The 23,458-nt window shown below is 46.2% G+C and overlaps 1 protein-coding gene across 1 annotated transcript in view; it reads right to left on the reverse strand.

Annotated features, from left to right (window-relative positions):
* Positions 1-22,433, reverse strand: part of LOC147725698 (uncharacterized) — a 191,106-nt gene extending 168,673 nt beyond the window's left edge. The window contains exon 1 of the mRNA XM_086964375.1: positions 22,314-22,433. Within this exon, the coding sequence (XP_086820501.1) occupies positions 22,314-22,398 (85 nt within the window). The 5' untranslated portion in view covers positions 22,399-22,433. The remainder of the gene's footprint in view (positions 1-22,313) is intronic.
* Between the last annotated feature and the right edge of the window lie 1,025 nt (positions 22,434-23,458).

Below are 23,458 nucleotides of genomic sequence, written 5' to 3' on the forward strand. Positions count from 1 at the left end.
GTTACTCAATATTTGTTGCGGCATGGAGTCCCCAATGCAGGGTCTCCGTTAGTTTTTATAGTTGAAGCAGATCCTGCGTACCCTTTCAAAGTGTTTTACTCCTGGGTTGCATTTCGCGCTGTGAATGCGAATGATGATTCTTTTCATGCTTATATTGTTGCTGCGGTTCCGGTGGCTTATCACCCTTACGCATTTGTTGAAGTTCTTTCTACGGTTTGGTATCAGCAGATTTGGTTTAATGGCACCCTACCCCATCCACTTTAAACTTTTTATATGGGCCCCTTAAGTATTCATGGGGCCGCATGTCTTGTTCTGGACGGCTTCACTCTGTATCCTAATTATCTCAATGCTAATTTGGCATATGTACATTTGAAATATGCTTAGGGTTGTTCTCCTTTCTAGACGCCTGATTAAATTTGTTGCCTGTGCTTGTCTCGCGGCTTCACATGGGTCTCACCTCCTGTGCAGGCTGCGCGCTGTGGGGTTTTCTTATTATCCAGGTTAATATTATTTCGGTGATGGGCAAAAATCCTCACAACCTTGAGGACTTTCTGTTTTGGATTGCTCAGAAAATTAATCAGCTAGACGTGGTTTCCCTCTTATAGGTCCTGTGGAAAAACGCAGGATCCTCCCTTTTACTCTAATTCCTCCTTTGGCCCCGCCTGCAACACCTGAAGCATGGTCTTTGTCTCAGTGTATACAGTTTGTTATGACACTCTCTTGATGTGCGTTCACACAAGTACAGAATGAACATTGGGCAGGTCCTACCCGATATTTGGGGATAAAGTTGATGGGTATTTTTCCAGTAATTTTCTAAATTATTATTTCTATTATTGAAGGTGCAGCAGTGTTCATCAGTGCCTTTCGGCAGTGGCTAACATTGACTGGGAAGGTGAGTTGACTATTATTATTGCTGTGTTTATACATCCTTGGGTCGCAATAACTTGGGGGTACGACCTTCTACTCAAATCAAATCAAAACCTACTTTATTCGGTTTTTCATAGTTGTAGAAATACCATAAAAGTTCATGAAATACATTTTATACACTTTTCACAGTTTAAAAATTAGTTACATTTTAAAATATAGCTGTTACGATAAAGTAAAAAAAAGTTTATATAAAAATCTCAATTCATAAAATTATACCCATAACATGCAGTTTTTGCAGTATCTTCTTCAGTCCTTAATTAAGCAAACAGTAAGATTCATCTTTTTCAAAGATTTGAACGATGACGGGTACAGAATTTTAAAAAACGCACCATCGCTTTTGCTATTTTTCATCTACAAGGTACTGAAGCGCCAGATATGCTGGACGGCATTGGCGCAGGCCCCAGTTTTTCAGTATGGGCAATACCAGCGCCTTCGTGGTATTGTATAAAATTTACAGAATACAGTTGTGTGTATGGTCGATTGTATCAAAATAGAATCACATGGGCATGGGATTGATTTTGATGACCAATCGTTTTGAGTGGAAAAAGAGACCATTAAGTGAAACATATTAAGTCTGAAACGTGTCAGCAACAATTTTTCAAATTGAGTTAATCTATACATCAAATAGGGTTCAATGGAAAACACAGTCTGAGCTAATAAGCCTTGTTGAACAGACGGTTTCTCTATCTCTCTTAGCAGGCGTTCCTGGACCAAATGTGCCAGACATGTTTTTTTTAAATCCGCCTTAGAGATCTCAGTTTTTTTTTTCCGGTTCAGCGAAAAAAAATTCATACCCTAAGTCTGTTAATAAAGCTTTAACATATGTTAACCATTTTATCTTTCCACAATGATCAAGTTTCAGAATGTCTTGTATAATTGATCTTGTCAGATGGCATTGTTCAGTTACCCATATTCGGCGCCACAGCATTATTGGTTGGGTTTTTATGGTGTCTGATATGTAGTCTATGCCCAGCTCTAAGTGACAGGCATAAGTGGAAGAACTCTTCGGTACACCAAGTAAGTACCTTACAAAAGAGTTTTCTATTTTTTGCAATTCATCCACATTCACAAGACCCCATATCCCCGCCCCATACGTGGCAGTACTAACACATTTGGCATTGTATAGAACGATTTTAATGCTGTAGTTGCTCTTAGGAAGGCCAGTTTCCTTGCATTGATCGCTGCCTTCCACTTAAATTTTTCATCAATTACAATTCCCAAATATGGATATGTTGCAGTTCTGTCCAGTACCTCTCCTTTTACAAACAAGCTTCTAGTCTTTGCAGTTTTATTCCCCGCATGCAAAGTATATGTTTTTTTTACATTCAGGGTCAGGTTTAGACTCGACATGAAGGCACAGTATCTATCTAGTGCTAGCTGCAGCTCAACAGGAGTTCTTGCTAGGATAACCGCGTCGTCGGCATATAACAGGGCTGGTATCTGCCGACGACCAATTGAGGGGAGATCTTTACTTCCTTCTAGCATGGTGGCCTCTAGCCCATTTGTATACAGGGGGAATAAAAAGGGGGCCAGCACACATCCCTGTCTGACCCCCTTTTCCACCCTAAAACTATCCGTGAGTTGTCCTTTAGTCCCAAATCTCACTCTTCCTGTTGTTTCAGTGTATAGTTCCCGGAGGAAATCTATAATCGGGGGGGTCGACACCCATTGTTAAAATGATTTTCCACAGACTCGAATGTATTACACAGTCGAATGCTGCAGATAAATCAACGTACACCATATGCAGCGTAGTTTCCTTGGCCTCCACGTATTTTCCTGCCAATAAAGACAGGTTTAATGCTTGGTCTACTGTACCTAGCCCCTCTCGGAACCCATATTGTATTACCGAGATGATGTTCTGACTAGTTGTCCAGTCCTGAAGTCGGTCGAGAAGAATCCGACCTGCCATCTTCCCGAGCGAATCCAGGAGCGAGATAGGTCTATAACAAGATGGGCTATTTCGGTCCCCTTTTTTGAATATAGGGACTAGTATCGACGTTTTCCAAGATTCTATTAGGCCCTCTACTATAGTAGCGTTCAGGACGTTTGTCAGTAACGGGGACCAAAGATCTGATTCGTGTTTAAAAATGTCCACTGGGACCCCATCTGGGCCTGGGGCTTTGCCTAATTTCGAGGATTTTAGTGCTTTTTGTACCTCGTCATGTGAAAACTGCAATGTTATTGGGTAGGTGACTTGGGTCAGGGGATCTATGTAGTCCATACCCCGTATATTCCCATCACTAAAAACTTCAGAGAAATAATTCACCTATTCACGATCGCTAATCTCAACATCGATGGATGGTAAATCATCTCTGCCTGTCAAAAAAGGAGATCTAATTACTTGCCAGAAAGTTGCGCTATCTTTTAATTCTGAACTTCTACTAAGACGCTCCCATAGGTCAGCTTTTAACTTTTGTTTTCTAGTTTTTAAAGCTAAGGCGTATTCTTTTCTTAGTCTGATGACCTACCCTCTATCTCTCTTTCCCCTACTTAGGGCTTCCTTTAATTTCGAATATGCTTTTGTGCAAGCCGAACTGAACCAGCCTTTTTTCGCCTGACTTTTTTGTTTGTGTGATCTAGTGAGTTCTTTCTTTATGTTTTGAGAAATGATGTTAAAGCTATTCAGAACTTCTCTAGGTTTTGTCCTATAGTCGAGACAGTTTATTATGTCTGTCTGACTTTGCCTGACTATTTTTGCAGTTGCAGCTACTTTATCAATATTTCCCCATTTTAATGTGTAACCATTCAAAGATCCTATTTTGAGCTCTTGCTGGTCTAAGATGTTCATTATATCGGGGTTTTTTTTAGATTTTGATTCGCGTAAGGCGATGGTATTTGGGAAGTGGTCGCTCAATGGATTTTTAATTACTTCAAATAATTAGATATTTGAGCCTTTACAGGATGAAATCAGTACATAGTCTATCAGGCTCGTTAAACCCCTGTTATTAAATGTTGGCGAAAAGGCTACTGGGGAGGTCTTTAGCTCATTGGCGAAACCTAGTTCCAATATTGTTATAATCTCATTCATTTTCTCACCTTCAATCGAGTGTAAGAAGTGTGTTTTACTATTGCTGTCATCCTCGTTAATTTCACACTTATCACTATCGTTCTTTCTACATAGATGAAGTTTGAAGTCACCACCCACCCGCGTAGCTAGGGGGGGCGGTCCGCCCCAGGCGGCACTATTTTCTGGGCGGCGGCCACGTGGCACTATTGACCCATGATGGTGACCTTTATAATTTATTTGGGGACACTGACAGACTGTGTCAGTGTCCCCAACTAAATTATAAAGGCCGCCGTCATGGGTCATCAGTGCCCCTACAGAGAGCCATGTACAGTGCACCCCCACACACATTTGCGGCTGTGACTTGTGCAAAAAACGCGAGACGGGCGCAGTCAGCTGCGGCCCCCACGTAATGTGTTTCAGGCGGGAAACAGTGGATTGGCTGGCTGGGTGTGGCTGAGACGACGGCGTTGCCCCTCTGCAGCCAGTGATCGAGTTGCCGAGGCCGGGAGGCCTAACTGTTTGTTCATTGCGATGATGGGGCCAGCGAGATGGAAGCAGATGGCTGCAGACCCTGCATCTTGCTTTGCGGTGGGAGATCCGGAGCGGGGTGCGGAGGCAGTGCCGCTGCCTAGCCAGTGAGGTGAGTGAGACTAAGGGACATCATGCCGTAGGTACACAGACAAAATATCGAGTTTTAAATATCGATATACAATAATATCGAAGTTTAAATATCGATGGGACAAAATATTGAAGGTAAGTAATTTCGACAGTCTTAATATCGATATTAGTATGATATCAGTAATATCGAAGTTTTAAATATCGATGTCAATAATATCGAAATAAATAACTTCGATGTTACTAATATCAATTTTTAAATAAATTTAGTGTATATTATATTGTATTTATTATGTTTTATTATTTATTTTTAATGTAATTTAATTAAATATTGTCTTTTACTACTGTAGCGGGTTGTGGGTTTATAGGGGAATAGGGTGGGAAGTAATTTAATTATGTTAAATTAATTATTAATTAGTAGGAATTATTAATTAATTAATTGAGAAATAATTTTTAATTAATTTTAATTAATTGATTAATTGATAAATATGTTCTGTAGCGGGTTATGGGTTTATAGGGGAATAGGGTGGGTAGTAATTTAATAATAATTCATTAATTAATATATGTTTGTACATATTTTAATTAATAATTAATTGGTAATTAATTAATATTAATTAGTTAATTAATTGATATAATTTTGTACATATTTTTAATTATTAAATAGTTGGTAATTAATTAATATTAATTAGTTAATTACATTAATTATAGTAATTTTTTTATATATAATTTTTTGTTATTCTTAATTAATTAATTGGGAAAAATAATATTAATTATTAAATTAAATTAATTACAGCTAATGCGCTAATATATTTACTTTATTGTTATTGTTAATTAATAATTAATTGGTAATTAAATAATATTAATTAATTTTGGGTAAAGGAGTATTTTTAGGGTTCAGGGTCAGTTTTCAGTTTTTGGGTAAAGGGGTATTTTTAGGGTTCAGGGTCAGTTTTCAGTTCTTGGGTAAAGGGGTATTTTTAGGGTTCTGGGTCAGTTTTCAGTTTTTGGGTAAAGGGGTATTTTTAGGGTTCAGGGTCAGTTTTCAGTTCTTGGGTAAAGGGGTATTTTTAGGGTTATGTTATGTTATGTTATAAACCGTTTTGTAGCGCGCTCTGTTACTGGTGAGTATCCTGGTGCGGGGAAAGGGACAGATCGGCAGAGAACAAGACATCGGGGGATCCTCCTAGCCTACACTCGTGAATAGGTGAGTTTTCAGGTGTTTTTTGAAAGCAGTCACTGTCGGCGTGGAGCGTAGATGGAGAGGGAGGGCATTCCAGGCCCGAGCCACCACAGCAGACAGTGACTGACCGCCCAGTCTGGCACGTTTAAAACGGGGAAGGGACAGTTTAAACAGAGAGGCAGATCTCAGGGTGCGTGCCGGAATGTACCTTGTGAATCTCTTTCTCAAGTACGAGGGGCCTTGGTCATGAATTGCACGAAACGCCAACACCAAAGATTTAAACAGAATACGTTGCGCTACGGGAAGCCAGTGAAGCGAGCGCAGCTCCGTGCGAACGCTCTTCCACCTGGGGATGTTAAATAATAAACGTACAGCCGCATTCTGAATAATTTGGAGGCGCTTGACCAGGTATGCCGGAATGCCACTGAACAGTGCATTCGCGTAATCGAGGCGAGCCAGTATGAGCGCTCTGGCAACCGACTCTCTGGCCTCCCTAGGGAGCAAGGGGAAAAATTTGCGGAGCATTTTCAGAGTGGCAAAGCAGGTGCCTGTGAGTTTTTTGATGTGATGCTCAAATCTGAGATCCTCCGTAAACCAAATGCCCAGATTTTTTGCTGGTCTCCCCATCTCTGTTGGGCAAGGAATGTTAGAAGGCCAAAGTGTGCTCTTAAATGAGGGGGGGAAAGAGCCATAAAAGAGCACTTCGGACTTGTCCTCATTGCACTTCAGCTGGGCCTGTGTTAACCAGCGAAATACTGAGGACAGACATAGGTGAACTGTAGACGTGTCCAGATTGTCGTCTGGCCAGGTAAACAACAATTGGGTGTCATCAGCATACCCTAAGATTTTAGCCCCAAACTGTTCAGCTAGGTATACCAAAGGTGTAATGTACACATTGAACAGTAAGGGGCTAAGTGTGGACCCCTGCGGGACCCCTGTAAGCAAAGGCTTTTGCTCCGAGGCATGCGGAGGCATCCAGACGTGCTGGGTCCTATCAGATAAAAAAGAGGACAGCCATTCCAGCACCACTCCCCCAATACCAATGTCAGACAGCCGACCGAGAAGGAGATCATAAGGGACAGTATCGAAAGCGGCAGAGAGGTCCAATAAAATTAGGACCGCTCTGCCACCTCCGTCTAGACACTCCCGAATAGCCTCGGTCATCTCCACCAGGGCCGTCTCGGTGCTATAAGCAGCCCTAAAGCCCGATTGGGCAGGGTGGAGGGCATTAGATGTTTCGACAAAGCTCTCCACTTGTTGAAGAACTGCCTTCTCACAGATTTTCGTGAGAGCAGGCAGAAGGGAGATGGGTCGGTAGTTTCCCGGGGCCGACACATCCAGTCCTGGTTTCTTCAAGAGTGGAAGGAGTTTGGCGTGTTTCCAAACCTGGGGAACCGCGCCTGCGGCCAGGGAGAGGTTCACCATCTGCGTGATCTCACTGCAGACTGTATCCGCCACCTCCGAGAGCACTCGGGCGGGGCATGGGTCGGCAGGAGAGCCCGATTTAAGGGACTGGAGAAGATGGAGAACATCACCCTCCGCAACTTGTGCGAAGGTGGTAAATTGGTGCCCAGGGAATGAGGGAGAGGGTGAACAGGGGCCAGCTACAGAGCGGTCGGCAGGAAGTGCCTCTAAAAGGCCCTGCTGAATCTTCGCTATTTTGGTTATAAAAAAAGTGGACAACTCCTCGCACCATTGCGCAGAGGACGGGAGGGGCATAGCTTCCGCAACAGGGGACACAAAGCTTTTGACAATCGCAAAGATCTCTCTGCTGTTGTTATTGGCCTTGTTAATGCGCCCAGCATAATAGTTACCTTTTGCATCCCTAATGGCTGCATAGTAGTCTTTTTGAGCAAGTCGTAGGGCGGATTTAGCCTCGGGGCTGTACTCTCTCCTCCATAAAAGTTCTAATTTTTTGCAGCCCTGTTTCATCTCTCTTAATTCAGGGGAAAACCAGGGTTGGGAGGGCGCACGTCTGGCTCTAGTCAGCATAGTTTGTTTAGTAGAGGCAGTCGCCGCCTGCCTTATCCATTCATTAAACTCCCCCACCGCTTCGTCCAAACATCCCTTAAGTTGTGGACGAGTGTTAGACAGGGCAAGTCTAAACGCGGGTAGATTAATTTTTTGACGATGACATGTAGGGGGCGGGGGGCTGGGCTCTGCCAACTCCCAGCTGAACCTGACCAAGTCATGGTCAGACCAGGATGTTTTTTCCACAAACACTGACTGGATGGGGAAATTCGTGCACACCAGGTCAAGTAGATGGCCACCCGCGTGCTTAGGACCCGAGACCCATTGTATTAACTGGGCAAGCTCAAGAATTTCCCCAAGCCTGCGAGCTTCGGAGGAATCAGGGGCATCCATGTGAACATTTAGGTCACCGACCAAAAGAAACTTAGGAAAACCTAAGGCCCGTGGCACTAAATATTCCTCTAAGGAATTTAGGAATTGGGTGGCCGGGCCCGGGGGCCTGTAAATCAAAGATCCACCTAAGGTAAAGTGGGGAGAGGTTTTAATGGAGAAGTGGAGAGCCTCACCCCCTAGACTCTCAGTCAGAGGCTCAGTTTCGAAACTCCATCCCTCCTTGAACACCACTGCTAGTCCGCCCCCTCTACCCAGGGGGCGATCTACTCTAGCTATCTTGAACCCCCTGGGGACCGCAAGTTCGACACTAGGAGCGGAGGTACAAGTCATCCAAGTCTCCGTGAGGAACAGCAGCTCCAGTTGGCCGTCCGAGAGTAGTTCAAAAATATCGGCCACATGCTTAACCGCCGATCTTGCATTAATCAGTCCCGCCCTGATGTTAGTAGTGGTGGCGTTGCTGACTGAACGTGGGGGGGGAAAGGGTTGTGGCTGAAATGCACACGTAGTACATCTGCCCAGAACATTGGCTAGGTTTGCACGCATGCAAGGCAGGCCCTTGCTGTGAGGGGCAAGTCTCAGAAGATCAGCGCGCGAGTATTGCCGCGTCGCTGAGCTAGTTGGCACCAAAGGAGGCCGGGCAGGGTGACAGGCCCTGGGCCCGTCCGAGGCACGGACGGGCACAGACGGGCCCTCCTTTGGCGCTCCTTCGGCGCGCAGACGGCGTGCCCGCTGCGCGCGACCGCTGCGCGCTCGAGGGCACATCGCTATTTAAAGCCCAAGCCCCTCACCGATCCCAAGCGCTCTTGCAAGGTGCTGCCACCACCCTGAGCAAACGCGCAGTCACGCCAGCAGCTATTCTATTTAAAGCCCAAGCCCCTCCCCGAGCTGGACTCGAGTTAGGTAGGGGTTTAAAAACACATACAGTACAATTTAGCAATCAATTGGGAGTGTTCTTAAAAATATTTAAAAAGGTCAGGAGAAAAGTCCAGCGTGAAGCGAGTGACAGAAGAGATTCCCTCGCAGTCTGCCACACCGATCCCAAGCGCTCTTGCAAAGTGCTGCCACCACCCTGAGCAAACGCGCAGTCACGCCAGCAGCTATTCTATTTAAAGCCCAAGCCCATCCCCGAGCTGGACCGCTAACTCGAGTCCAGCCGGGAACCGGGACTACCAAAATGGCGCCCGACCTGGCCCTCCACTTCAATCGGCACAGGCAAGCCGCGGTGGACCGGGGCCCAGGGGGACCGGTGAAAAGCACACGCACACAGCGGTACACCAGGTAGGGGTTTAAAAACACATACAGTACAATTTAGCAATCAATTGGGAGTGTTCTTAAAAATATTTAAAAAGGTCAGGAGAAAAGTCCAGCGTGAAGCGAGTGACAGAAGAGATTCCCTCGCAGTCTGCCACACCGATCCCAAGCGCTCTTGCAAGGTGCTGCCACCACCCTGAGCAAACGCGCAGTCACGCCAGCAGCTATTCTATTTAAAGCCCAAGCCCCTCCCCGAGCTGGACCGCTAACTCGAGTCCAGCCGGGAACCGGGACTACCAAAATGGCGCCCGACCTGGCCCTCCACTTCAATCGGCACAGGCAAGCCGCGGTGGACCGGGGCCCAGGGGGACCGGTGAAAAGCACACGCACACAGCGGTACACCAGGTAGGGGTTTAAAAACACATACAGTACAATTTAGCAATCAATTGGGAGTGTTCTTAAAAATATTTAAAAAGGTCAGGAGAAAAGTCCAGCGTGAAGCGAGTGACAGAAGAGATTCCCTCGCAGTCTGCCACACCGATCCCAAGCGCTCTTGCAAAGTGCTGCCACCACCCTGAGCAAACGCGCAGTCACGCCAGCAGCTATTCTATTTAAAGCCCAAGCCCCTCCCCGAGCTGGACCGCTAACTCGAGTCCAGCCGGGAACCGGGACTACCAAAATGGCGCCCGACCTGGCCCTCCACTTCAATCGGCACAGGCAAGCCGCGGTGGACCGGGGCCCAGGGGGACCGGTGAAAAGCACACGCACACAGCGGTACACCAGGTAGGGGTTTAAAAACACATACAGTACAATTTAGCAATCAATTGGGAGTGTTCTTAAAAATATTTAAAAAGGTCAGGAGAAAAGTCCAGCGTGAAGCGAGTGACAGAAGAGATTCCCTCGCAGTCTGCCACACCGATCCCAAGCGCTCTTGCAAGGTGCTGCCACCACCCTGAGCAAACGCGCAGTCACGCCAGCAGCTATTCTATTTAAAGCCCAAGCCCCTCCCCGAGCTGGACCGCTAACTCGAGTCCAGCCGGGAACCGGGACTACCAAAATGGCGCCCGACCTGGCCCTCCACTTCAATCGGCACAGGCAAGCCGCGGTGGACCGGGGCCCAGGGGGACCGGTGAAAAGCACACGCACACAGCGGTACACCAGGTAGGGGTTTAAAAACACATACAGTACAATTTAGCAATCAATTGGGAGTGTTCTTAAAAATATTTAAAAAGGTCAGGAGAAAAGTCCAGCGTGAAGCGAGTGACAGAAGAGATTCCCTCGCAGTCTGCCACACCGATCCCAAGCGCTCTTGCAAGGTGCTGCCACCACCCTGAGCAAACTGAGGGTTCAGGGTCAGTTTTCAGTTTTTGGGTAAAGGGGTATTTTTAGGGTTCAGGGTCAGTTTTCAGTTTTTGGGTAAAGGGGTATTTTTAGGGATAAGGGTCAGTTTTGGGATTTTGGGGTACAGGGATATTTTTAGGGTTCAGGGTCAGTTTTGGGTTTTTGGGGTACAGGTGTACAGGGTAAAAACAAAAAAATATTACATTAAATCAATTAAATAACATAAAAAAATACATTAAATTATTAAGTGTTTTATTTATTTTAAATGTATATGTATTAGTTTTAATTTTGTTTTAATATTTTTATTTAATATTTTTAAAATTATATGTATTTTAAAATTATTTTTACATTATTATTAATACATTTAAAAAAACGATATTTTTAATTCCGATATTTTTGTACTACGATATTTTTTTCGATATTTTTGTACTTACCTTTATGAAGATAGGATTCCGATATTTTTGATGTCGATATTTTTGTTCCGATATTTTTGTAGTTCGATATTCTGTCTGTCGATATTATGTCAGACATTCCATGCCGTAGTGGGGCCCCAGGGATCTGGCGCAGTGCCTGAGTGCGGCTGAGCGCCTGGAGGATCGTGGCAAATTACTAGCACTGCATTTTATGTGGCAAGCTCAGGGGGTTACTGCTCTTGTCACAGAGATCCTTTTGTTACTCTAAGTTTATGTTACAATCCTAATACAACACATATACATATAGAACACAATCAATGAGCTGCATCTAAACTGCATGGTATGGGTTAGAAATTAATTTTTCCCCCAAGTTTTCATTATCCCAATGTTGCTAACAGGGTTAGGTGGGGTAGAAATACATTCTTTTTAATAAAACCAACCACAGTGGTACGTTTAAAATCCTGCGTTTACACACACTTAAAATTTACTGCCTGCTAATAAGGGTGATGTGTGATTCCTACAACTTGTAGCGTAGAGCATGATTGTGAGGGTTATCCCCAGCTAGGGATACAGCCGGATGCAAAGAGGCAGTCTGGATGGGAATGGATCTTACGTTTAGCTTTAGGATTAATACTGCTCAGTGTCTCAAATTTTCTTTTTGAAATAATACAGCATAGATTTCTAGCCTATGTGTTCCTCAGTCAACCTCTTCTCTTGAGGCTTGACCCCCCCCCCATCATGCCTCATTGTATTGTAATGTAATTACTCAGACTAGCCATGAAACTTACTTTCAGCCTCAGGTTAATATAGCTGGTGGCGGCGCTGTTCGCAGTGCTGTAATCAACTAATTGCTTTTTAGTAAACTGCTCAATATGTCTTTTTGAAATAAATAGCATCATTATGCATAGCTGCCTAGGTTTCAGATTGCTGTGTGTGACATTTTTAAAATTTCAGTGTATTATGAGTGACATTTCAACAACGGTGAGTGACACTTCCGCGTGAACAAAATCAAGCAATGAGGGTGATGGAAACTTATAAAAATAATAAATTACACCCATTTGAGCAACACAAAACTATAAGAAGATCTTAAAACGTCTGGAAAGCACCAGAAATGGATGAGCACGCACATAGCTAGGGATCTCAACCAAGGCTGGAAGGTACTGAATGTGGTGATGAGGAATGAGGTTAAAAATACATGATAACGGGGTGGAGTAATGGAGTATGTCAAACGTTATGACGTAAAGCATGCCAAGAATGTCAGAACACAAAAGCAGTGTGGGATTTCGCTAAGTCTCTAGGCCTTTTGAGAAATGAACTTCTATATATCATTAACAAGCTGGAGGTTTTTGGCGCGATAGAGCCAAGCTAAATGGTTGACTTCATTGGGGGCTCCGGAGCAAATATGTCCTTTTTTCCCAAGCCCCCCTCTCCCCCTCCCGCTATCGGTCATGAACGGCAATCTGAGGGATAGCCCCGGGCGCCAGAAGCTCTAGCTACGCCTCTGTCACCACCCCACACTATTGTACATGACTTCTTGATGTACTGTGCTCGTAGATCTTGAAGGGCTAGGGAAATCTCTGAAAGAAGGTTGATCAAGTCAACTATATTCAGATTATTGTAAAAATTTACTATCACATATATCTTTTGTTTAGTACTCTTTAGGACAATTAACTGGTAGTTCTCTTCCAATTTTAGGGGGAGGATGTCCTCACTATGTAGAGTGTTTGCAATATAGGTGACTAGTCCACCACTACATCTTCCAGAAGATGATTTTTTAGCTGCAGAAGAAAAAGTCTTATATCCCAATATGTGTATTGGATCAATAGCCCAAGTTTCCTGGAGGCAGATGATGTTACTCAGATTAACCTGGTTCAGGAAGTTAGGGTTTGTCTGTATAGCAAACAGGCCGGCAATGTTCCAAAATGTAAAATGTACTTGGGAACTGAGCAAATTAGGACTAGGAGGAATTACTATCTTCGTTGAGTTATCCGTTGTCCTAGGATTGGGAGGGACTGGTGATGGAATAGCCAAATCACCCGTCCAACATTGCAAGAAAACTGTGGAAGTGTGTTTACCAGGAATAAGTGTTATGTCTTTCTCCAGTGTATCTGAGGTTTGACATATTAGTGGTTCCCCCGTCTTTGGTGTATGTACATTTACCCCGTTAAACTGGACATGATGCAGTCAGTCATTGAAGTCCAAACCGGACAGTGCGCTAAATCTATTATGGGTCGGAATACTATAAGAATTGGCTGATGCCGCGGCAACTTGACGCCATCGAATGTCTCTGTGCTCATAGTGTGGGATTGAGGACAAGTAGGGATGAGTTAACAAATGTGAGTGAATTTGGCCTTGATGCCATTGTGCTGGACCATTCGGGTAGGTGAATTTAGAGTTCTGGTGAGAGAAAGGGGAGTTGCTTTCAGATGCCAGATATTGATCATGGAAAGGAGTAGTCGGATTGGTTACCATGTTAGGATGGGTTGTAATCAGATGTCTATAAAAATAGCCCAGAGGGAGAAGGGTGGTATTGAATTCCCAAGTAGAGGGGGGAGCCTAGCCAATGTTTTTTCGGCCCATTGTGGATTCTTAAAATTAACAGTTATATAATCCCCCTCAAACTTTTTCTTCAAAGGACCTATCCATCCTACTCTCTGGGTATGAATAATTTCTCCTGAACATTCCATTGGGAAATTGCAGTTGGCTATTAACCAGTGTAAGGTCTTATTTTTCAATGAGGAGGAAGTTTCATCTTGATCAAACCTAAGTTTTGGGACATTAACCAAAACCAACACATAGGCCCCACACTCAGGTGGCAGAGTAATGCGTGGTGGAATCTGCCTTGAGTTATAAGGCTGTTCATGAGGCATCCGGGGCCTTTGAAAAGTTGGCATCGTGTCACTAGTTTGGTTAGGTGTCTTTCTTCCACTTTGGGATGTTGTGTGCGTCTTCCCTGTCTGCGTGTTTGTGATATGGGTGTTCGTGTCAGTGCTAGGAGTAGAACTACTAGTTGGTACAGATGTATTTGGGACAGTTTCTTTACTTATAGAGATGGTGGGTTTTGGTTTTGCCACAAAGTCTGGAACTGAGATAGCTTTCGGTTGAGGGGGTTAAGAATTACTAGTACTTGTCTTCAAGCCTGCAATAGTTTTTGGAGCGGCACTAAGAGCTTTTTTATTATAGACTGTTAGTTCTTCGAGCTGTTTTTCAATGCGGGCAAGCCTAGATTCGATTGGCGACATAAAGATGCTTAAAAGGTCGCCAAGTCTTTCGACTAATTGGTCGTTTGCTGTGGTTGCATCGGGCTTGTCCGTGTGCACATGGGGGATCCCCTGAGTGTCTTCGCTCAGTGTCTCTATAGGTTGATTTATTCCATTAGCATTTAGATGCTTGGTTATGCCTTTCTTGTGTTGTCCTTTTGGTGCATTACGTTTTCTAGCGGCAGAGGGAACAGATTGGATTGTTTGTTTTGTTTGCTTTCGAATAGCACCCTCTTGCCTGACTCTTAAATTTATCTCATTGCTTTCCACTGCTAATTCTGTAGTGGAATCTATATTTAAGCCTGGTGTCCTTTCTAGATCGCTACTCAGATCAGAGTCAATTAGGGGATTGGATGCCGATAGGGTAACCTCATTGGGTAGGGTGTGAAGGTCAGCTCGGGTTTCACGAGTACAACTTGTGTGTAAGTTTTTAGAGGTGACTGGGGTTCTTGCTGATTTGATGCTCCCAAGAGAAGAACGTTTGGCAATTTCTAGATCATGCGAGACCCTATGCTCAAGGAGTGAGATGCTGAGTTCAATAGCATTGTTAGTCCTTGTTATGAAATTGTCTATTGGTCCAATCACAGATGCCCCACCCGCAGCAGTCTTGCTTCTACTACCTCTGGTAGACATACTATGATAGATATAGTTAGTAGGGACGAATGTTACAGGGGCCCAATATACATGGCACAGTATTGCACAAGGCTAGTAGCGTTCTAATATAGTACCAATACAAAGATGGTAAAAAAAAAGAAAAATAAGAAAAACCCTACTTGATGAAGAAAAGAAGTTGTTATAGGGGTGCACCCGACCCGACCTCTTCGTCCTCTGAGGGCCTCAGAGGGCCCGCCCTTTGCCCAGGCTTAGCCCGGCGCGGTCCTGTGCGCGTCCCGCGAGGCAGGAACCCTATCAATGTTTAAATGCGCCTTCTGGTGCCAAAACGAGTGGTGAGCGTGGTCGCCCGCAGGGATCGCTGGGGGTTGTGGTCTCCCCTCTCGGCGGGCGTGCACCGATGGTAACGTGCAGCGGCGGCGGAGGAGATCAGCAGGGTATCCCAAGTGGCAGCGTTTGTCCCCAGACCAGCAGGTGAGATTCTGGCAGAGAGAAAATGTTCCGTTTTAGCAAGGGTGCCGCTCCTCTGTAGCCCTGTCAATGTTTAAATGTGCCTCCTGGCGCCGAAACGAGTGGTGGGCATGGTCGCCCGCAGGGATCGCTGGGGGCTGTGGTCTCCCTTCTCGGCGGCCGTGCACCGATGGTAACGTGCAGCGGCGGCGGAGGAGAACAGCAGGGTATCCCAAGCGGCAGCGTTTGTCCCCAGACCAGCAGGTGAGATTCTGGCAGAAAGAAAATGTTCTGTTTTAGCAAGGGTGCCCGCTCCTCTGTAGCCCTGTCAATGTTTAAATGCGCCTCCTGGCGCCAAAACGAGTGGTGGGCGTGGTCACCCACAGGGATCACTGTGGCTTGTGGTCTCCCCTCTCGGCGGCCGTGCACCGATGGTAACGTGCAGCGGCGGCGGAGGAGACCAGCAGGGTATCCCAAGCGGCAGCGTTTGTCCCCAGACCAGCAGGTGAGATTCTGGCAGAGAGAAAATGTTCCGTTTTAGCAAGGGTGCCCGCTCCTCTGTAGCCCTGTCAATGTTTAAATGCGCCTCCTGGCGCCAAAACGAGTGGTGGGCGTGGTCACCCGCAGGGATCACTGGGGGTTGTGGTCTTCCCTCTCGGCGGCCGTGCACCGATGGTAACATGCAGAGGCTGCGGAGGAGACCAGCAGGGTATCCCAAGCGGCAGCGTTTGTCCCCAGACCAGCAGGTGAGATTCTGGCAGAGAGAAAATGTTCCGTTTTAGCAAGGGTGCCCGCTCCTCTGTAGCCCTGTCAATGTTTAAATGTGCCTCCTGGCGCCAAAACGAGTGGTGGGCGTGGTCACCCGCAGGGATCACTGGGGGTTGTGGTCTTCCCTCTCGGCGGCCGTGCACCGATGGTAACATGCAGCGGCGGCGGAGGAGACCAGCAGGGTATCCCAAGCGGCAGCGTTTGTCCCCAGACCAGCAGGTGAGATTCTGGCAGAGAGAAAATGTTCCGTTTTAGCAAGGGTGCCCTTCTACTCAGTTTCAAGGTAAGCCACCTGCTGAAAAGGAGGGTTATCCCGTCTTTCCTAAAAAGACACGGGACAAATCTAAGCAGCAACATAAGCCTAGGTTTCGTGGTGTTTCACCGCCACAAGATGCTTTTGAAAGTAGATATGATTTTTGTGATCACTCTAAAATTTAAACTCTTGAGTGGTTTCAGGTTGCTGAATCTCATTCTCCTCGTTCCTTTCAGGAATCGCCTGATCAACAGTATGACCAAGGAGGACGGCAAGATCACAGACAGGGTGAGTCCACGAAACCCAAGCAGGACCTGCAGCCCCCATTTGACGTGAAAGTGAAGAGAGACGAACCACCTCCATATAGAGCCTCGTTCCAGAAGGAGAAATGATGATGAGATGATGAGAACCCTCCTCTTGGACAGGAGTTGGGCGGTGACTCTCCTCTACAGCATGGCAGAAGTTACAGTATCGACGAATATACACTGTTAAATTAATAACACTGTTCCCATCTGGCACTCACTTGAGACGTGGTCTCCTAGGGTAATCTGCAATTTGAATCCACTTGATGAAATGAAAACAGTAAAACGTTGTTTATCTTGCCCCAATTCGACTGTTTATCATTTGTTGCATTATCTTCATTGTTAGTTCACAATGTTTGCATTTGGTTTATATCTTCATTTCTGTTCTCAGGTTACATTTCACTCATGTACACTGTTCACATTGTGTAGTATAAATCCTGATGCATTTTGGGACTTAGCCCTTCTTCAGGGGAGATGTGTTTAATGTAAAAATAATAAGAAAGGATGCTAAACTATAAACCAGGTTTGTTTATTGGCATGCACAACGTGACAGGAACCGCGCGGTGCCTGCCACCTTGTGCATGCCAATGAAGGAGGGGTACCATGTGCACCCCCCAACTCCCAGGGGCTCGCAATGGGCCCCCCAAGCCAAAGACCGCATGCCTTTCCATGGCCGAGGCTTCACCATTGAAAGGCATTCTACTGCACCCCTCATAATATGGATGGCGGTGCCTGCAAGGCACCGCCACCATATTATGGGCCATTTCTGCCTGCCAGGCAATCATGAAGATTGCCTGCAGGGGGAAAAGCGACAGACGGACTTTCGATCCGCCGTGGTACACCCCGCCATGGTAATGTGGCGGGGTAAATGACCGTCCGGCGGTGAGTTTTGGTAGGCGGAACAACACTGCCGTTCAGGCAGTGGCAATCCGCCCACCATGTTAATAGCTTCCTTAGTATGCATATGCTCCTGAGTGGGCTCTTGCCTTGGCCCCTGCCTTATACCGCAACCAGACTGGTTAGGACATGGATTCTCATTACATGTTGTGCCCATACGCTCTACTCGTCAACCACAGCCTCAATATCCAATTAAACATGACGCTAAGGCATCCTGGTTAAGAGATTCTTACCCAATTGGAGTATCAGGGAGTAATTGAACCCTGTGTCTCTGCGATGAATAATCCTCTTTTTCCTATTTTGAAATCTGATGGTTCCTATTGCATATAGGCTTTGGCGGCCAAGAAGCTGAGCTCCTGAAAGATTGAATCGATTGCTGCCTGATTTTACTCTGTGTCTTTTTAAACCACTTTTTAAAACTACTTGATTGGAATTTTCAGGGGGGGCTGAATTGCTTGGCGTCAGAAAGTTAAAATTTACTGTGGCAGTTTCTACTGTTGGATTGCGGATGTTGCCAAAACATGGGAATCGAAACTGACTAACTTTTATTTGTTTTTTAAATCTCCTGTTGCTGCTCCTATATCCGCCCGTACTCAGCCTCAGTGAACTTGCACCTCACTGGGCTGGTAACGGAGCCGGAATACGTGGTGACTGCGCTTCCGCCTGGCCATCAGGACATTTTTCTGGCCCGGAAGTTTGCAGGGTGCCTTCCCGCCTCTGATGGTGCACCGGGGGGAGTTAAGCACGGTCGCACAGCGGCCGCGGAGCGGCCTTGTTCAGCGGGTGCGCCGCCGGCGCACCGAAGGCAAGCCCATCTGCGCCCGTCTGCGCTTGGCCCGTGCCTATGGCCAGGGATGCTGACGGTGTAAGACCTCACCCTGAGTCTGCCTCTACGGTCACATACACGGGAAACAATTACGAGCTCTTAACAAATATGGTAAATGCAATGCACTTATTGATATTAATACTGACCTTTGTATGACACATTTTAACTGTGAAACCTGTGGACGCCCTTTTATTATTCCAAAATGTTCCCAGTCTTCAGCTAATTTTAAACAATTATCCACTTAGGGAGTCTTATCAATGCACGATCACTGTGCAAACATGCGTCTGAATTTGCTCTACTTATCGAAGGGCATGGTATTAATGTAGCATTTATTACAGAGACCTGGGGAGACGCCTCCGCTGATCCTGATTTAACGTTGGCTGTTCCTTTAGGGTATACATTATATAGGCAAGACCGAGTGGGTAAAAGAGGAGGAGGGCTGACTACCCTGTTTCCTTGCACCTGGAAAGGGATCTTTACCACCCAGCACAATGGTCCCTATTTGGAATCCCTTCTTGATGATTGATAATCATACCTTCAATGGCCTGCTATGCTATCGGCCACCAGGCACTCGGGCCAGTTTTTTTAAGGATATTGGTACCTCTCTGGATGTCTTGTCTCAATCACCAGATTTCACGCTTCTGGGTGTTTTTAATGTCCACCTGGAGGACCCTCTGGACAGAGATGCGGTACATTTTATAGACATCGCAAATAGCATGGGCCTTACCCAGCGGGTATCTGGCGACACACACTTAGCAGGTCATTTGTTGGATGGAATATTTTCTAATAATGACCATCTAAAGTGTTTTCCACCAATGCCAATTGTTTGGTCAGCCCACAAAGCTGTTATGTTCTCATTCCCAATTCAAAATACCCTTACAAAGAATGCAATAAACAGACATCGGAAAATGCTCCGTCCTTGGAATAAATTAGACGTGGGTGTGCTTCAAACTGCTTTAGCACAAAACATCCCACCACCATTAGAAGACCCAAATAAAGCTGTGGCTGCATTTGAAGAATGGTTGAGGAAATCAATTGACCAACGTCTACCAGCTAAATGCATCTCTAGCCACAGGCCCAGACCCACTGAGCCACGGCATACCGAACAACTTAGGACATAAAAACAAAAATGCCGCCTTTTGGAAAGGAGGTGGAGATCCAGAAGGAACCACCTGGATCAAGGAGGGTTGGAGAGCTACACCACCCCACCCGTACATATCCCAGGAACCAGGATACCTACTCCAGGAGCCAAGTGCATAAGGATGAAGTGGCGTAGGAACTGCCCGTAGACGCCAATGAAGGTTCGTGGTTGATCATCAGCTACAGAGTCTCGTGGATCAGGCCGGTGGAACCAGAGCGTGGGATCCACATGAAAACAACCTCAATACAGAGGGGACAGAGTCCACACCCCCAGGACGTGACCAGGAGGCACAATAACACAATACAAGCCCTAGTCTTTGGTTCACGCTGTAGAACAGTGAGGTAGAAGCAGCAGCTGAGGAGACCCGGCAATGATGCAGCAGCATAGGAGCCTTCCACGAGCTGTCCCACTCCAGTGGACAAGTGCAGGTTGATTATTTGCTGGTATGACCACCAACAAGCATTGGCAAATACAAACAATGGTTCGTAGAAGAAGATGCTGTGTTGCAGACCAGCTAGGTCTGTAGGACTAACCCAATAAGGGTAAGTCAGGGCCAGCCCTCAGCACACTTGAGAGCCGGCAGTAATTGATGGATCCCCCTCGAAAACCTTCTGGCAGCAGGCACAGGAAGTCTCATGGAAACCTCAGCAGAACACAGAAGATGGAGGCCCACGATGCAAAGGGTGCAGGCAGGATGTCAGTCTTGGAGCTGTGCAAAGCTGGAGGCTGAAGCTTCTCGGAGCTTGAAGATCTTTTGTGACGTGAGCTAACAAACCTTGGAAATGGCAAACAGATGAGGTGCACAGGGAAGTGGTTCATGTCGGCTGGAGAGGGATTACATTCACCCCAGTTGCAGGGAAGACTTGTCAGACCTCTGGAGAACCAACAAACTACAGCCTGTGTTGCAGAGCCAGATGATATCCGTGTGACAACAGGATCAGCAAACAGGTTCTCGTCATAGAGGTGCCTTAGGATACAGCTAAATGACTCCTTCGCTTCAAGGGAGATTCTTTATGGTTTGGATGCAGGCAGAGTCCTTTGTGACTCAGAGGATGCACGCCCACCGTGTTGCAGAACTTGAAGAAGCATAGGGACGAAGATTCAGCAGGAATCTTCCCACGAAGCAGTCTTGATTTCCGGGGTCCACCAGCAGAAGAGTCTTTGGACAGTCTTCAGATGACAGGCAGTTGGATCTTGAAGTAGTTTTTGGGACAAATCTAAGGACCTACCCTCAGGGTAACCCTAAAATAAGGAAGGACCTCTTCTGAGATGACCCGTCTATCAGAGGGGCTCAGGGTCGCTACTCAGCTGGCCTAGCCAGTCAGATACTCTCAAGGGCCAAAATTCAACATGGCAGAATGAAGTGATCACCCGGAGGAGCTCTGGTCACCTTCTTAGGGAGGAGCTGGACAGGGAGGTAAACACTCCTCTGTCCTTTTTGTAGATTCATGCCAGAGCGAAGCCCAGTGCTCCTGACCTGGGCTAAACTGGTTCATGAAGGAGAGTACCAAATGTGCACTTTAAGGCTGCTTGGTGGTGCGCAGAAGTCACCCAACCCTACCTAATTCTAAAGGAGAGTTGATCGCACCTTTCCTTTGCATGAAAATCCTTTGTTCAGCTTCCCCTGCCTGAGCTAAGCTCATCAACAGGGGGCAGAACAGTGTCTAGGGTCAGCAGCCGTGTGGGAGGCACTCAGACCCTGTAAGGCTACACAGTTAGGTATTGGGGGGGTCATCTAAGGAGCCCCCCAGTACATGGTATCATGCACATATCACTGGTATCGGTGTAGTTGCATGGCTCCAACATGTTTGATACCAAACATGACCAGGTTTGGGGCAGCCATTATGTAGTTGGACATCTCAACTTGCCAGTGTCCACCACATACCTTATAATGCCTGTGAGAAATAGGATCTCTGGTTGGCTAAGGCTTGTGCCAAAGCCAGGCAGAGACCACCACTCTAGTCAGGGCAAGAGAGTTACACGCCAAAGATAACCCCAGTTCACCCCCTTGGTAGCTTGGCACGAGCAGTCAGGCTTATCCCGGAGGCCATGCATAAAGCATTTGCGCACGCACACCGCAACAACTTCTCAGGAACACTACATAAGGAACCCCACCCCACACAAGGATATATAAAAAAAATAGCCAATGGGCGGCAATCTGAGGGATAGCCCTGGGTGCCATAAGCTCTAGCTACGCCCCTGCCTAATGGTCCATACCTGAGGTTGGCCGTGTCGCCGGTGTGAAGAGCCGTTGTTAATCATAAAACAGAAACCCTACCCCCTCTCCCCTGTGTTACCAGCGACTGCCACAACCTTGTACCCTCAGCACGGTCAAATACTGACTTCAAATCAATGAATGTTGGATACCCTTTTGCTTTTTGATTACAGCATATTTGTAGCATCTCATGAAAAACCAGATGGTTTGATGGATTGTTCCGACCCTTGACCTGAAGCCAGCCTGCACCCTGGTTAGAATATTGACCTCGTCCACCCAGCCTGGGAGTCCATTGGTTACAATTTTGCTGAGAATTTTGCCTGCTCCATCGAAAGGGAAATAGGCCTTATTAGAAGGATAACTACAGTCCCCTTTCTTATAAATGGGTACCAGGGTTGCAGATCACCAGAAATGGGGAATAACATTACTAGCTATGCATGCATGAAGTAACCCCCCTCCCCCACTGTTGGGCTCTGTGCCGGGTCACTTACTGTTGACGTCACTGGGGGCGGAACTGGCGCTTTCCAAGATGGCGAACATGATGCCAAGGGTGAGAAGGAGTGTCCTGAACCCCATGATGCTCTCGGGGTGCTCCGCTATCGGCGTCTTCTTCCTGTGGGGAATAATATGCAGATTTTGGTGTTGAATGCACAAAGTACACATGGTCTGGCAAATATCATACACTTTTCCCTGTTCGGTTCTGGCAGGTTTTACAGAGGGGGAGATATTTAATGCACCCAGTAATTACCGGATCCGGTGAACACCCCCTGCTCAGATTTCCGATCCTTGACCCAATAGGGGTTGTGGTGAGAGTTCTCATGAACGCCACAGCTTCCCCCCTGCATGTCATGGTGCCGGCACGCGCAGACCTGTCCTTGACGCCAGCGACAAGCCGCACATTTGGGGCGCACTCGCCAAGCTAGCGGGGGGCTCTGAGATGGCGAGTGCATAATTCCATTTATAAAGAACACTTTTTTTTATTTCTTTATTTATCATTTGTACTGAACACTAAACGGAGTGAACCAAATCTAGGCACAGAAAATCGATGGTAATGGAAGGAAACAACAATCATAAAATAAGCACTGGCAAAGCTAATAGGTCTGACCTTTGCTGCTGTGTTGTTTTTTTTAAATTCAAGCCTATTCAACAAAATCAAACAATGAAAAAAAAGCCATGGTTACTTTAACGTGACTGTTGTAGCTTTTACATTTTATTTACAAATTAGGTAACATTCACTGAGGCTGCCACTTTAGGAGTGACATATTTTGGTAATACTAATCCTTTCAGTTGTGCCAAACATTTTATTATTATTATTATTTGTGAAGGAGACAAGAGTAAATCACCACCAAATATGGCCCCTCTGATTGCAAGTAAGCTCTTTAGTTCAGCAGTTTTAAGAAGGAAAGGAAAATAAATCACCCTCTAACTGGGCTCCCAACGTGCAGGCTAAATAAATAACCAGTATTTAAAAATGAAGCCCACATTGAACCAGCTTTGTCACTGAAAAGAAAGGAACTATTGTAGACAGATGTAAACAAGTGCAGTGTCTTTGTGCAATCACTCACAGGGAAGGGAGCCAGCGGGTAAAGTGCGCGGACGCGTTGCACCATAAAGCAAGCTGCAGGTGGGTCTTACA

Source organism: Lissotriton vulgaris, chromosome 3_2, assembly GCF_964263255.1.
Source record: "Lissotriton vulgaris chromosome 3_2, aLisVul1.2, whole genome shotgun sequence".
In the NCBI taxonomy this organism is placed as follows: Eukaryota; Metazoa; Chordata; class Amphibia; order Caudata; family Salamandridae; genus Lissotriton; species Lissotriton vulgaris.